Consider the following 15,595-nt stretch of genomic DNA (forward strand, 5'->3'; position numbering starts at 1 on the left):
ACTCTTTTAGAAATGGTGAGGTCAATGATGAGTTATGCTTCTCTACCCATCTCGTTTTGGGGATATGCCTTGGAAACAGCAGCGTACATCCTGAATTATGTGCCTTCCAAATCAGTTCCTGAAACCCCAATAGAATTGTGGTCCGGGCGAAAGCCCAGCATGAACCACATTCGGATTTGGGGCTGTCCAGCACACGTGTTGGACAAGGAAGCTGATAAGTTGGCATCTAGGACGGAAGTACGGCTATTTGTAGGATACCCTAAAGGAACACGAGGAGGTTGTTTTTATAGTCCTAAAGACCAGAAGGTAGTGGTGAGCACCAATGCCAGGTTTTTAGAAGAAGACTATATGCATGAGCATAAGACCCCAAGTGAAATTATTCTTTACGAATTAAGGGGAGACAATCAAGTACCAAGTGTACAAGAAGATATACCACAACAAACTGCACAGCGTGTTGATCCTTATGTCACCACACATGATTTGCCTCGGCGTAGTGGGAGGGTAACTCGATTACCCAGTCGTTTCTTGTTAGTGGGAGAGTCCTCGGATTCAGTCCCTAGTGATGAACAAGAACCTGATCCCTGTACCTATAAAGAGGCAATCCAAGATGTTGATGCAGATTCTTGGCATAAGGCCATGGATTCAGAAATAGAATCCATGCATGCTATGGAGGTCTATGACCTCAAAGACCTTCCCAAAGGCAAGAAAGCCATTGGGAGCAAATGGGTCTTTAGGCGTAAGAGAGGACCTGACGGGAAGGTTACTACCTTCAAGGCACAGTTGGTTGCAAAAGGTTTTACCCAGAAAGAGGGCATCGATTATGATGAAACCTTTTCACCAGTAGCCATGCTAAAGTCAATTCGGATACTCTTATCCATAGCAAGTCACATGGACTATGAGGTTTGGCAAATGGATGTCAAGACAGCATTCCTTAACGGGAATCTGGATGAGGACATCTATATGCAGCAACCTGAGGGTTATGTGAAGAAAGGCCAAGAGCATCAAGTCTGGAAGCTAAAGAAGTCTCTTTATGGACTTAAACAAGCTTCCAGATCTTGGAATATTCGCTTTGATGAGGTGATCAAATCCTTTGGATTTGAGCAATGTCCAAGTGAAAGTTGTGTGTACAAGAGGTGCAACGGAAACGTAGTGGTATTCTTGATACTATACGTAGATGATATTCTTCTCATTGGAAACAATGTCAAGATATTATTAGACGTAAAGGTATGGCTTTCTGAACAGTTTCAAATGAAGGACATGGGAGATGCATCGTACATTCTTGGTATGAAGGTCACTCGTGATCGGAAGAAAAGAATGTTGTGCTTATCTCAAGCCGCCTACATTGATACTGTGCTTGCCCGTTTCAGCATGCAGAACTCCAAGAAAGGATTCTTACCTTTCAGACATGGAGTTGCTCTATCTCAGGATATGTGTCCTAAAACACAAAAGGAGATAGATGAGATGGCTAACATTCCTTATGCTTCGGCTGTAGGAAGTCTCATGTATGCCATGCTGTGCACGAGGCCTGATATCTGCTATGCTGTTGGCATGGTAGCTAGGTATCAGTCCAAACCTGGTCAAGGACACTGGATTGCGGTAAAACATATTCTCAAGTATCTGAAAAGAACTCGAGATTATAGTTTGGTTTACCAGTCTGACAATCTAGTTCCTTTGGGTTACACTGATTCAGATTTTCAAGGTGATCGAGATGAGAGAAAGTCAACCTCGGGTTATGCGTTTACCTTGGGAGGCGGAGCTATTTCATGGAGAAGCGTAAAGCAGAAATGCATCGCAGATTCTACCATGGAAGCCGAGTATGTTGCTGCTTCTGAAGCAGCAAAAGAGGCTGTATGGCTCAGGAGCTTCTTGTATGACTTAGGGGTGTCTGAGAGTATGCCTGAGCGTGTAATCATTTATTGTGATAACGCTGGTGCAGTGGCAAACTCAAAAGAACCTAGAGCTCATAAAGCAAGTAAACACATAGAAAGGAAGTACCACATCATACGAGACATCGTAAAGCGAGGAGACATAGCTGTCACTAAGATTGCATCGTTGGACAACTTGGCAGATCCCTTCACGAAGACTTTACCCATTAAGGTTTTCGAGAAACACGTAGAGGGCCTTGGTTTACGATACATTGCAGCTAGACTTTAGTATAAGTGGGAGAGCTTGTTTTTGCATTGTATACTAAAATTTTAGCTTTAGTATAAGTGGGAGATTGTTGGATTATACTGTAAAGCAAACTTTTAGTACGCTTTTGTATCATTCAATTTCCTTATTAACTGGAATAAATAAATTGTTATTTCACATTGTGTTGCTTTTATTTATGTTTTATATATATTAGCATGTCCACTTATTTAATATTGTAGACAACATGGTGTGTGGAGATCACACAGAAGATCTTGTTGTCAGTTCTTTATTAAATATAAATGGGTTTCACAACTGAGATGGTTATGGACAAAACCATCGGTTTAAGTTGTAGTGTAAACTTGGAATTAGTTTGTCTTGACTATTAGTTTACACTAATGTGCTGCGTCACATTGAAAGGATCACAGTTGAGATATGTTCTTCTATTCTGACATTGAAGAACCAAGATCTCGGTAACTCTGTTAATTCTTAACCTTAGATGAAATAAATTAAATATATGGAATAAATGTTCGTTGCTTTAATTTACCATAAGTGAGAATCCTTAGTGATTCAATATGCTTCGTATTTTGGGCAACTACATTATTCGCATAGTAATTAATTTATTATCATTAAGGCACCATGTCCTGGACATCCAGGTTGATGACATCCCCTTAAGGAACTCAATAAGGATTATTGTATAAACCCTGCAGGTGGATTTAATCCGTACAATAATAAGTTTTGAGTGGTATTACTTAAGGAATTAAAAGATATTAATTAATTAAATTGTCAGAAGATTTAATTAATTAATGGATGTGGAACATCTTAAACATGGGGAATTAATTAAGTTTAATAGAAGCCCATATTCAATTTGGGTTGGGCTGGGAGTGCAATATTAATTATTTAATGGAATGAATTAATATTTTATGATTCGAATTATATTCAGGGCTGAATATAGAGATTTGGATCTATAAGGGAGCCCGAGCCCAACACCTTCTAAAGATCCCCGGTCTGGCCCAATTACCTGTTGGGAGACTTATTAATATGCGGTCTTTGTCAAACCCTAGGGACGGTTTTTCAAAAGGAGGCGAAAACCACAGGTGCAAGCCGTCAGCTCTAGGGTTTCACGAAGAGCAAAATTCGTCTCCCTCCGTTTGATAGATCGCCGCCCATCCGGTGTTCGAGCGGGGTTCGGGAACAGTCTGGAAGGTCTCTAGCGGAATCAACCTGTTCGTGATTGCTGTTGGTGGTTCCAAAAAGGGTACATCTCTAGTTCATTCTTATAGGAGCATGCTTAGGATCGTTTTATACCATGTATGTACGCGTTGGCATCCAACAACGATCCGTGGGAATGAACAGCCCTCACCGGCGTGTTCCTACAATCCACCTGGACTTTTTTAATGAAAAATAAATATGAGATCCCTTCATTGATCAAGTCTTTCTCTGCTTGTCCAAAATCAATTTCAAAAGCATATACAAATAATACAATCTAACAATGGCCATGAAGTTATAATGATTTATTTCTTTAGTCAACATGGAAAACCAAATCAAATGTCGTGTTGAGACACCACAACCGAAGTACAAAACTCAATTGTGGAAAGAAAGCATGGACATCTTTTGTTCATTGCCCATCCCTTGCTATCCCGGCAGGTTTGCCTGTGTTCTTTTGGGGGAAAGTTATTCTCACTATCACAATTTTCATCAACCTCCTACCCACAAAATTTTGAATTTTAAAACTTCTTTTGAAGCCCTACACTGCAAGAAACTTAATTACAGCTCTTTGAGAGTGTTTCAATGTATAGCGTATGTCCTATCCTTGCAAAGAATTGAAAGAAATTTGATAGTAGAGCTCAAAGATGTGTTTTCAGTAGGTATCCAATTGGGATAAAAGGGTATAAGCTTTTTTATCTTGACACCCACACCAAATTTATATCCAAGGTTGTAATCTTCCATGAAAAACATTTTCCCTACCTATTTAATGCCTTATAAACTTATTAATCGAACAATCAGATTTCCTTAGCCCACGCTCCCCACTAGACGTGGATGGAAAATCATCCATATCCAGTTCACTCCAGCAGCTCTATCAAACACAAATTGATCTAACTTCCTCTTTGCCATTCAATCTCCTCAACAACATCACCAAATAATAATTGATCCAGGCCATGCTGGAGAATGCAATGCTCATCCTTCTGAAAGCTCTATGGATGAGTTTTCATCTATCTCATCTATCATGCATAGTCCATCCCATGAAGCATCATTGTATGAGTCATCCTCCATACCTCTTAGACGGTCCACTAGAATATCTCAACCTCCTAAGAAATTCATAGACTATTACAATATTAATAATGCTTCAGCTCTTGCACCATTAACCAAACACCCTTTATCCAATCATGTTTCCAATCAATCCCTCACCGGCTCATATCAAGCCTATATATCCACCTTTGATAGCCTAAAAGAATTTATAACCTATAAATCTCCATTGGACCGAGGCTATAAAGTTGGAGTCACTGGCTCTTGTGGGGAATTAAATATAGAGAATAATTGAATGTAAGTGGGTATACAAGGTAAAACTGCATACATATTGGAGTTTAGAAGCGTATAAAGCCCACTTAGTGGCAAAATAGTACAATAAGAAGGAAGGTTTTGATTATCATGAAACCATCAATCTAGTTGTCAAGCATACAACTGTTAGAATTTTTTTCACTCTTGCTACTATGCAGGGATGGTGGATGCAGCAATTATATGTGCATAGTGAGCTTGATGAAAATGTGTATATGCATTTCCCTGATGGCTATGAGGAGTTGACAGAACACAGTGTATCCAATAAGGTTGTTTATAAGTTGACCAAGGCTTTATATGGACTCAAGAAGGCATCGAAACAATAGAACTCGAAGTTCACCTCTACACTGACAAAGATGGAATTCATCCAATCTCAAGCGGATCCTTATCTATTCATCATGAAAAAGGCTACTGGCTCAATGGTAATGTTGTTAGTATATGTAGATGATATTGTTATAGGTCACAATCAAGCAAAAGCGAAAAGCATCATCCAAAACATTAAGCAAGACTTCAAAATAAGGGAATTGGGAGATCCATGATATTTTCTTGGGTTTAATATAGCCTACAACAATGATGGAATATTGTTGTGTCAAAGAAAATACACATTGAATTCATGATTATGGACAGCTGGGAGCCAAACCCTCCAAGACTCCAATTGAACCGGGGAGCAAATTAACACTTGAAGATGGGATACTCTTGGAGAACCACAGCTACTATAGCCAAATAGTTGGGAAGTTGATTTAGGGTGTGTTCGTTTATTGAATTTCCTAGAAATTCTACTATTCATCAAATTTTTCTTTAAAAAAAATATCAAATCAAACATCTATTTTTTTTTTTTATACTCCCTCCGTCCCTTTGAAAGATGATCATATTCCATTTTCGTCCGTCCCAAAATAAGTTTACCATTTCCTAATTTAGTAATTGTACTACATACCTAACATAATAAATACTCTTCCAAGTTACAATATATTACAAAAATGTCATTACTTTTATATTAGACAATACTAATAGGGGTATTTTTGTCTTTTTACTTCAATCCAATATAATACTAATATTAAAAAATCTACGTGTAAAAAGTAAACGCCACTCTTTTAATGGGATGGAGAGAGTATTATACTAAAAATTTATTTTACATTCAAAACATCGCATCAACACCTATTTATATCACATCATACAACTATTATAATTCAAAATTTTTACTCTTCAAATTCCAACTCAAAATCCAAACCCCCAAACAAACACACCCATACTTAACTCTTGCCCGACCAAATATTTTCTTAGCAATAAAAAGGGCATCTCAATACATTCAGAGGCCTATAGATGTACACCTAACGATGGCATTGAGAATACTTAATTATTTGAATAATGGTTTAGGAAAATGACTCATTCAATCAAGAAAATCAAAAATAACATTGAGTACTTTCACAAATAGTGATTGGGGGTGTTGTATACACAGTCAGCGGCCAATCACTCGATATTGTGTGCTGCTAGAACACTCTCTAATTAGGTGGAAATCTAAGAAACAAGGGTCATTTTTAGAAGCTTAACCGAGGCTGAATATAGAGCCATGGCAAATTGTGTGAGATAATTTGTTTGCAAATTCTGATTGGAAAGTTGAGAGTTAGTTTGGTTGGGAAGCCTATGATGTTCCATGATAACAAGAGTGTCTTGCAAATAAGTAAGAATCCAACACATCACGAGAGGATTAAACACTTCGATATAGATTTGCATTTTGTTCGAGAAAAAGTCCAAAGCAAGCAACTTAAGGTGGCATATGTGTCTTTAGAACAACAAACTGCAAATATCTTAACAAAAGGTCTTGAGCATAATCAATTTCAGTACTTATTATAAAAAAAAAATGTGCCGTGTCAAAATACATTGTACAAAAAAGGAGAGCCCAAGCCTATGGAAGCAAGTGGAGATAGATGCATACAATAATATATGAAAACCGTATTTGATTATGCAACAAGTGTGGACCACGAAAAAATACCAATCGTACCCGCCCCGATTGCCCCTAAAAGGAAATGAGAACCAAAATGCAGAGTTTGGTTGAGAGAATCAAAATAGTTACAAAAGCATCTAGAATAGATTGGATGAATCTTTGTAAATTATAAAATATATCATGAGATTAAGTAGTTTATATATACAACGTCCTTAATTGTAGTATGACTTTTTTTTACTTCAATAATAGTATCAAAATTATCCTCCATTTTTTCTCAATTTCTTTTCTTTCTTGCTCATCAGTCACATGATCTTTCTTTTTGATACATGTGTGGCATGAATACTTCAAAACCTTAGCTTCCATTCCACATTACACAGCTAAATTTGTTAAATGGTAATGTAATATATAACAAATTGTAGGTAAAGATACAAAATAAAATTTAACTTGAAGTTATTTAAACACTTATAGTAGTTAAGAATAAACATAAAAATAAAATAACATTATAAATTCCAAAGGCAAAAAACTCAGATGTCATCCCATCACTCTCAAATATTCAACATAAAGTTCAATCTCACATATATGTCTGTGTATATATATATATATATATGTCACATTATACAAAAAAAAATAAAAAAATAAAAAAATAAAAAAACAGCTCTTGCAAGAAGTTCATAGTGTGTTCGAGCTAAATGACTCCTTAGTACACATCCATAAACATATGTGAGTTGTTATGGTTGTTCTTCGATGCATCGAGGGCATCCGCACCTGAACCCATAATCAGCGAGCAGTTCCTGCCTCTCAGCGTAAGGACGATCCTCATCTATGTATGATATAGTTATCTGAGAAAACATAGTTTTGGGACAAAACTGGTTTGAAAATCGAGCATTCATCTCTAAATGCATCTTGATAGTATTTGAAAAAAGGATGAATACCTCTTCTCCTTTTAGAATGCGTCGCAGAGCAATTATAGAAGCTTGGCCATCCCGATCCTGATAAAACCAAACTAATTCTTAGTAATCATCAGAATAAATATTTCGTCAAACTTATAAACGGCGTGAATTAAGAAATGAAATTATCCTGAAAATATTCAACCAAGAAATGGTTTGGTATATCTTTACTAAGCAAAGTACTTTAATGGAAGTCCTTGTAGATGCGTACCTCTTCTCGCTTGAAAGCTTTTGCATTTGGATTACAGGAATGGTTCATGCAACTTTGTACAGGGAAAAATGCCGTCCCTGGTGTAGATTGGTGAATACGAAGATGAGAGTTTTACCAAATTAAACACACAGCGAAGTAGATAGATGAGTTATCATAAGTTTCCAACCTTGGCAAGGAATGGAATAGTCCTCCCCGAGAGCATCAAGGAATGGTTTTGTTATCTTTTCAGCTTCTTTCTGCAACAAATTTAAAATTCAGTGGAACTTATAATGCCTTTCCGTATAGTCATTATCAAAAGAGTCTAATGCGACACTAACCTTTTGGGAGCATGGAAGATCATCAATGTACAAAAAGTAATCCTCAATGGGAGATGCCACAACCAAATCGCTATGATGTTGAAGATGAGTATTAGAAGTGTCGACTCATATTAAATAATACACAGGAAACTTGATCGATAATCATGAGAAACTTACAGGTTATTCAGTTCAAACATCCCGATGATATGACCATAGATGTCGAGAGAAAACACTAGGTGATGTCAAGGACTACAAGCTTCAGGCAGAAAGAAAATAAAAAAAAAGGCTTTTGAGTTATTTTCAGCTGCTTCAGAAATATGTAGGATACATGGTGCACATTCCTCATCGTAAATGGCTTCTTTTAGGAGCTGCAATGACTAAGTGACAGAAACATTTCGTCAAGATATATCAAGTGGTCATGAGAAGGTTAGAAGAGCAAAGTACTTTAACTCATACGTCACATGGAATTGCTTTTCAAAGCATCTCAATACAAAGTTTAAGTTCTCGACATAGTCAATGAGTATGAATCATTAGGTTTTGTTCTTTTTTAAGTTTTTTCAATTTTTTTTTACTATAAACTCTCATCATTCCCAATAAAAACATATTCATTTTTCATACAAAATATCACATGAAACCATTATTTCACTTAAAAAGCAACAAAAATCAGAACTTACAAAACACAAAAAAGACACATCCTAAGGTTCTCAACAAAAGAAAAAGGAGTGAAAAAAAAAAAAAAAGTAAAAAACAAACAAACAAACAAACAAAAGCAAAAGAAAACTATCAGCAGCAGATATAAAAATGAGTCAAAACAAAACATCCACAGTTCCACATCAGAGATAGTGCTGGTGTGCAGTGTCCTATTATTTTTTTTATTCTTCATTTGGGTAGAGTTCTCAACTTTTCATCTCACTTTCCAATTCCCTCATAAAGCTGTATCCAAATTTCTGAACCACATCATATCCAAAGTTATGCATATGTTTTTCTTTTTTGCTTCAAACAGTTTCTGCATTCATCCAATTTTTCAGAAGATGAATAAAACACAACATTCTTCCTTGGTAGTTATTGTGTTTTATAGCTGCAATAGTGTTTATGAAGATAAACTACCAACTACAACTATACTTCCAATCAATTATTTTAAGGTATTACGTTGATGTATGATCTGGGACAACTACTGAACCTATGCAGGAGATGAGCAGTTGGCAAACAATAACCCAAAATATAACCATTCCTTCAATAGATTATCCAATTAGATATATTGCTTCTACTGTTGAACTGGGGATAGTTACCTCAAATGCCAAGTCCTTGATTTGCATTCTGAAATCAACTTCATCACAAGACTCAACATCTTCTGGCAGAGCGATACAGTCCCACCATCTATTGATAAACATGTCAAGGAAAATAATATTCAGATAGACCATACACATAAGAAATGCAAAAAGATATTCAGAAAAAATGTGTACTTTACTAGAAAGAACAGAAAATATGGTTTTATTATTTGCAATAGATAAGAGTGATATATCTGAATCTGATTGATTTCAACAGGAGGCAAACAAGAAGAACCTATTCATGAGTAAAATATGAATAAGTCTGTGTAGCCAAAAAACTAAACAAACAGATGTTAAGGAACAAAAAATTAATTGTTACATCACAGAATAAAATGTCTGGTTCATGATAGCCACCAACAATATGAATCGGGTGTTCCTTTGTGTTCCTAAACAAAACTCTATTTGATGTTCATGGTAGCCACTAAACAAATAGGGTGTGTTCCTCTGTGTTTTCGTTCCTGTTTTCGCACTATGCATGGTTAAAATCACATCAAATTGATTTATTATTTAGAACATTACATAAAGAACATACTCCCTCCGTCCACAAATTTATTCTCACTTTCCTTTTTTGTCCGTCCATTAAATTTATCCCATTACTATATTTGGAAAAGTAAAAAAAGTCTATATTTGATAATTACTCATTCATTCAACACTTATTTACCACAAATGTCATTAACTTTATTACATTCTCTCTCTCCATTATTTTTAATTACTAACTAAATCTTTTTATTTTTTTCACTTTTTCAATAAAATAATGATCTTTCTTAATTCTCGTGCCGAACCCAAATAGGCTAAATTTGGTGGACGGAGAGAGTATAGTATATTCAAAAATCACATGAAAACACCTTTTTTCCATAAAAGATCATATCAAAACTTATTTTCAATTTAATTTTTTTACTATTCCCGGGACTTAACCCAATACCTTACGGCAATAACAGCAAGAGCTGACGACAGCCATACACCACCTATGTCCGCAAAAATAATCCAAAACACCCCATAATGCAGCAACACACCCATAATAGTTTTCAGTTCTTCAGATACAATACATGTAAATTGAAGTGGTCCGTTAATGAGATTATGTGAACTGACACTCGTTATTTCAAAATGTAAATTGAAGTGGAACATTCCCTCAATCAATGTGATTATGTAAACTGTCACACATAATTCATTATTTATATGAAAAAATTAGAGACAAATATAGCAGCCTGACAACTAAAACACAACAGGGTAAAATTGTGAAGTGGAGATAAAATCTGCAGAAAGTTTCCTGTGTGCACTTTGCATTTAATGATCTACCACTACTAATTTGGGTATTAACATTCCAAATGATTATTAAGTTCACGGATATGATTTAAAGAAAACTAAAAGTACCTTTGAGATGTAAAGACTAAACAAGTACCTTTTTTTGAATCCCATTGAGACTGGCTTCCAGGCTTCCAACAGCAAAGGGAAGTTATAACTGTTGCAGCAATTAGAAGATTTATGCTTCCCCTTCTGTTCAAGATGAGATGCTTTTAACTTTCTGTATCTCAGAATCGTAAATGATATTACCTGCAACAGAAGAAAACGATGCATACGAACGAGGTATATTATAAGAATAGAAGATATATCGAGAGCATGTCATATATAAATGGCAAATGATATGTAGTACATGAGATAAACCTAAGGCTTTGGCAAAACTAACATCAAGTTCAGGAAATTGATTTTTCTCACATTTAAACAGAACTGAAATATATAATTGTAAATGCAGTCAATAAGAACATAAAAAGTTCTCCACATATACAATAAATTAAAATAAAATAAAGTTTCTCAAGACAGGTTTATTTCAGACCACAAAGGCTGGTAAGTTATTTATAGTCTGGACTATCTTACATTCACTAGATCATGAAAAAGAAAAGAAATCCTCTATTGTTTAAAAAAATAAAATAAAATTGAGCAGCAGTTAGATTTAATGATTCATGTATCTTCAATTGTTCAGGAGAAGGTTAAATTTCCTGAGCCTGAGAAATTGTTAGAATAACCAACCCAAAAGTCCTGCATATATGCAGATGATGAGGCAATTACCTTGGCAGCAAGGATGAAGATATCATTTGTTTCTGAAAAAGAAGAAAGCTGAAGCATAAAAATCCACACAGTAAAAGAACAATAACAGGTAAAAAGGATACAGGAAGGCAATTATGAGTTCACCATAGATATATTTACCATTAGCATGCTTTGTGAACTTCATAAGTGCTTTTGTATTTGACACTGATGATTGTTGCCCAGTACAAAGTAATGAATGGAATGAATCCCAGTCTGCTTCCGCACAAGATTTGCTACAAATGCTTAAACTTATTATGATAGCCAATGATGAAGAAACAAAAATTATATACACATAATAAAAGTACCGTATCACCGGCTCTATTAGGTGGTTAGTTAAGCATTTCACCATGATCAAGAAGAATTAGCAATAAACCATGTTATCATCAAAGTTCGATATTAGTTAAAAAGTTATGTCAGTATTCTCTTGACACACTCTATCAGCATGCCATCAAGTTCCATGACAACATACATTTATATAATCAAATGATGTGACAAGACAAGGGCAATGAATGAGTGACAAGGAAAAGTTATTAAAAAGTAGCAAAGATTGTTTGTTTCAACAACATTGTAAACAAGAGAAACCATCCACGTAGCCAGTATTTTGGGACTTCTAATGCCGAGTAGAAAACACAGCAACTCTCTCCTATGGCACCTTGATTAAACAACAGTCCATTCATCACCAATAAAGGAAAATTGGAAAACTTTGTGGGTGGATCTCATGCCAAATCCATATTAGCTAGAATTACAGTAACCATCTAGGTCAAAATGAAAACCAAAAAGAAAGGTATCCAGGTATATCCCGGTGTAGTCGAAAATGCAATCTACCTGCAATAATAAGCCTCTTCACATGCCCCTGCACATGGAACAACTGCCGGAAGGGAGAAATTATCTGAATATGGCAACTTCAATCCGCCGTTCATTAACGACTGGATGGCGTCTTGCGGGAGACCAACTTTTTCAGAAGAAACACTACATCCTGCTTCATCAGATGATCCACATCCATCAACTGCAGAAACACCCAAGTCTTGCAAATACAGTTTCCTCCCAATTTGAAGCTCTACTGAGCCAATGAATTGGAAGCAATAGCTACACACCATGCAATCAATCTGCAACAATTGGGAAGAGATTCAACCAATAGAATAAACAAACTTCAATAACAGCTCTAAGCAAATATATTTCACAGATTGCACTACTTTATTAGAATAATGTTGTGCACCAGCAAGCATCTGATCCTTCAAAACAAGGTCATCTTCTTGAAAATCCACCTCACTGTATACTCCTGCAATTAGTTCCCATACTTGCATATTAAGAACCTCACAAAAGCAAAATTCGTTCAAAAATGCTCAACAGTAACATTCATGCTCATAAACTCAGGGCAGATTAGGTCCAACAATGCTGAATTATTATTACCTATTATTTATTTTTTCAAAAATTCAACAGCTTGTATTGGTGCATTGAAAAAAAGAAGAAGAAAATCAAATATATCTGAAAAAACCTTTTCCATGCTCTCCTTCTGGCTTTACTTTAAGCCCAAAACACTGCCTTTCTGCAAGAAGCGCCTCGAAGTATTCCTGAGAAAAGTTCGAATAAGTGGTATCCACTCTAAATGAAAGGAAAACCTAATAAAGTAGCAATCTAGTACCTTGACGTGAACAAGAGACGGAGGGCGAAGAAGAGCCGCGACTTGTTCGGAAAATCCTGCCTCCATCGATAAACCCTGATAAAGTCCCGCGCGGCTCTCCTGCTACCAAACTGCAACACTGTTGTCTCTTCACATAGTACGCACGCACACCTGTCTGGTTCACTTCTTCCATTTCTTCCAACTTAAAAAAATAATAATAATAAAAGATAAAAATAATAAATAATAATAATAAATTTTTTTTCTAATAAATAAATATATTTAAATAAATTCAAAATTATCTATTATTATAAATTTAAGTTAACTATAAATTGTATAGATACATAGACGTTAACAAATATTTGTATAAAATTTTTATATTAGGTAAATCTCTTAAAAATATATTGTGTTAAAAAATATTTTCTCAGTCCCATCGTTTTTTTCATTATTTTTATTTTCATTCTACTTTATTTGTTTTTTTCCTTCTAGAAAATATAATTACATATTTTAATCACATTTTAAATTTCATAATTTATAATTTTTTAATATTAATTATACTATTTAATTATTTTAATCTTACTTTATAATTTATTTTATTATGCAATAATTAATTTTATTAATATATTTCTTAATTATTTACTAATTATATTTTACCTAAATTTTCGTATCTATCATAAACCAGATACAAAATGCAGGAAAGGGAGTACAGTGTAATGTGTCCGGAAGCTAACACACCCGGCGCCTAGGCCACGCCTCCGCTGAGGCCCAAACCAGTCGTCTCCTGTGCGCAATACGTCCGGGATATACCATACAATATAGGAGAATCATGCGGAACACGTACCTGCACCAAGACATGGGTCATTAGTCGGCCGTACAGGACAGAGGCTCGCACACATGGGACGGACTATGGCCGAGAACCAGGGGCAGGAATGTCAACCCGAGACAACAAACTTACATCCTATGACACCGTTAAAAATATTTATAAAATGATTGTTTTACCCATATGTAATTTTGGCTTTTATTTGTGTATTTTAATTATATGGAACAAAACAATTTTACCAACACTATCAAATCAAAATCGACTCAAAAGATCGAAAGATAGATTAGGACTTCGACAGACAAAGGTTGATGATTATGGTAATGATGTAGACATTGTCAAGTAAGTCCAATGGTGTTTTACTTCTACCGTAAAAAGACACAAAGATGGATGACGAGGGTAATGATGCAGGAAGGGTAATGTAAAGGCAGATGAGATATGTCACTCTAATGAAAAACACAAAAGCAGCAAGCGGCGAATGTGATGTCAGAGATGCTATGTAGGAGAATTGAGAATATATATCAGTATTTGGTAACTATAGGGATATAATAAGAAGAATATCGATGACAAGATGGTTAAGGAAGCTCTGGAGACTGATGAGGTTTTTGAAGTAGAGGAAATTCTAGAAGATGGTGAATTCTAGTGTTGATGGAGTGAAGTTGTGGAGGGCATCGAGGCTTGTCCAGGTGAGCGACTAACGGAAGGTGTTGATGTTTCTGGAGGTGACAAACTTTGTTCAAGTTTTGATGAAAATGAACAAAGGTTTTGTTGTGACGATGTTTTTCCAATAAATGATACAAGAAATGTCAGTGGTGTTGGAGTTGTGGCTGTAATGTTGAGTAGTGGGGTGCCACTAATTTTGGGAGCAAAAAATAAAGTATTGAATAGAGTGGTAGTGATTGGGATGGTTCGTCTTGAATGTGCGATGGCTTTGATGGTCTTTCAGATAGTATTTTTGTTGAAAAGCCAAACAATGAGCAAGAAAGAAAGAATGAGTTATTGAAAGTGTTGCGGTAATTAAGAAAATGATAAAAAAAAAAAACAATGGACAGGTCTCTATGAATGATAACGGGGTAGAATTATTGTATATTGTTTCGCTGGATTGCTCAATATGACTTGTTCATTTGTGTTTATCTTTTTGTCGGAATGGTCGTGTTTTTACAAATTTATATGGATTCTTATTGGATTGCTAAGGTTATCCTTTTGCATATATTTGTGTGGGTCATTTTTCTAGATTGCTAAGTAAAAATTTTTATTATGTTGTTTTGGTGAATGTGTAAACAGTTTTAAATCTACTTAGTGTGCTTATAATTTCAATTGTCTAGGATTTTAACATGGACTTAAATTATTTCAAATCAAATATTCCAAGAACGCAATGCATATCTAAACAACATGGACACAAAATGTCACCACATATTTAAGCAATATGGATATGTAATTCAACAATGTGAAAATTAAACTCCCAAGTACATGACATGTCGTCCTTAAATACATATACATATAATTTGGACATCTACTTAGTCATAATTGCAACAATAATATAACAACACAAAGATTCAATATAAGTGTCCACTTAGCCATTGTCGTAATTGCAACAATAACAATAGGAAGAACAACACAACAATACATAATTCTATTGACATTTCTTTCCACACTTTCGTGTTCGACTCT

The 15,595-nt window shown here is 35.3% G+C and overlaps 1 protein-coding gene across 2 annotated transcripts; it reads right to left on the reverse strand.

Moving 5' to 3' along the window:
- Positions 1-7,132: 7,132 nt before the first annotated feature.
- LOC127248125 (histone-lysine N-methyltransferase ATXR2) lies at positions 7,133-13,281 on the reverse strand. 2 transcript variants are annotated; one of them, XM_051270337.1, is made up of 15 exons: positions 13,132-13,281; positions 12,985-13,060; positions 12,683-12,768; positions 12,315-12,595; positions 11,610-11,722; positions 11,472-11,503; positions 10,807-10,958; positions 9,369-9,456; positions 8,408-8,456; positions 8,257-8,311; positions 8,101-8,170; positions 7,950-8,019; positions 7,784-7,860; positions 7,558-7,614; positions 7,133-7,464 (listed from the first exon to the last, which is right to left on the reverse strand). In XM_051270337.1, the coding sequence occupies exons 1-15, from the start codon at positions 13,195-13,197 to the stop codon at positions 7,354-7,356; spliced, it is 1,383 nt and encodes a 460-aa protein (XP_051126294.1). In that variant the 5' UTR covers positions 13,198-13,281; the 3' UTR covers positions 7,133-7,353. The 2 variants fall into 2 exon arrangements, with proteins under 2 accessions (XP_051126294.1, XP_051126295.1); XM_051270338.1 differs by lacking the exon at positions 13,132-13,281 and having other exon boundaries at positions 12,706-12,768; positions 12,985-13,037.
- Between the last annotated feature and the right edge of the window lie 2,314 nt (positions 13,282-15,595).

The sequence above is a fragment of the Andrographis paniculata genome, unplaced genomic scaffold (genome assembly GCF_009805555.1).
Source record: "Andrographis paniculata isolate CXL003 unplaced genomic scaffold, ASM980555v1 Contig32END, whole genome shotgun sequence".
In the NCBI taxonomy this organism is placed as follows: Eukaryota; Viridiplantae; Streptophyta; class Magnoliopsida; order Lamiales; family Acanthaceae; genus Andrographis; species Andrographis paniculata.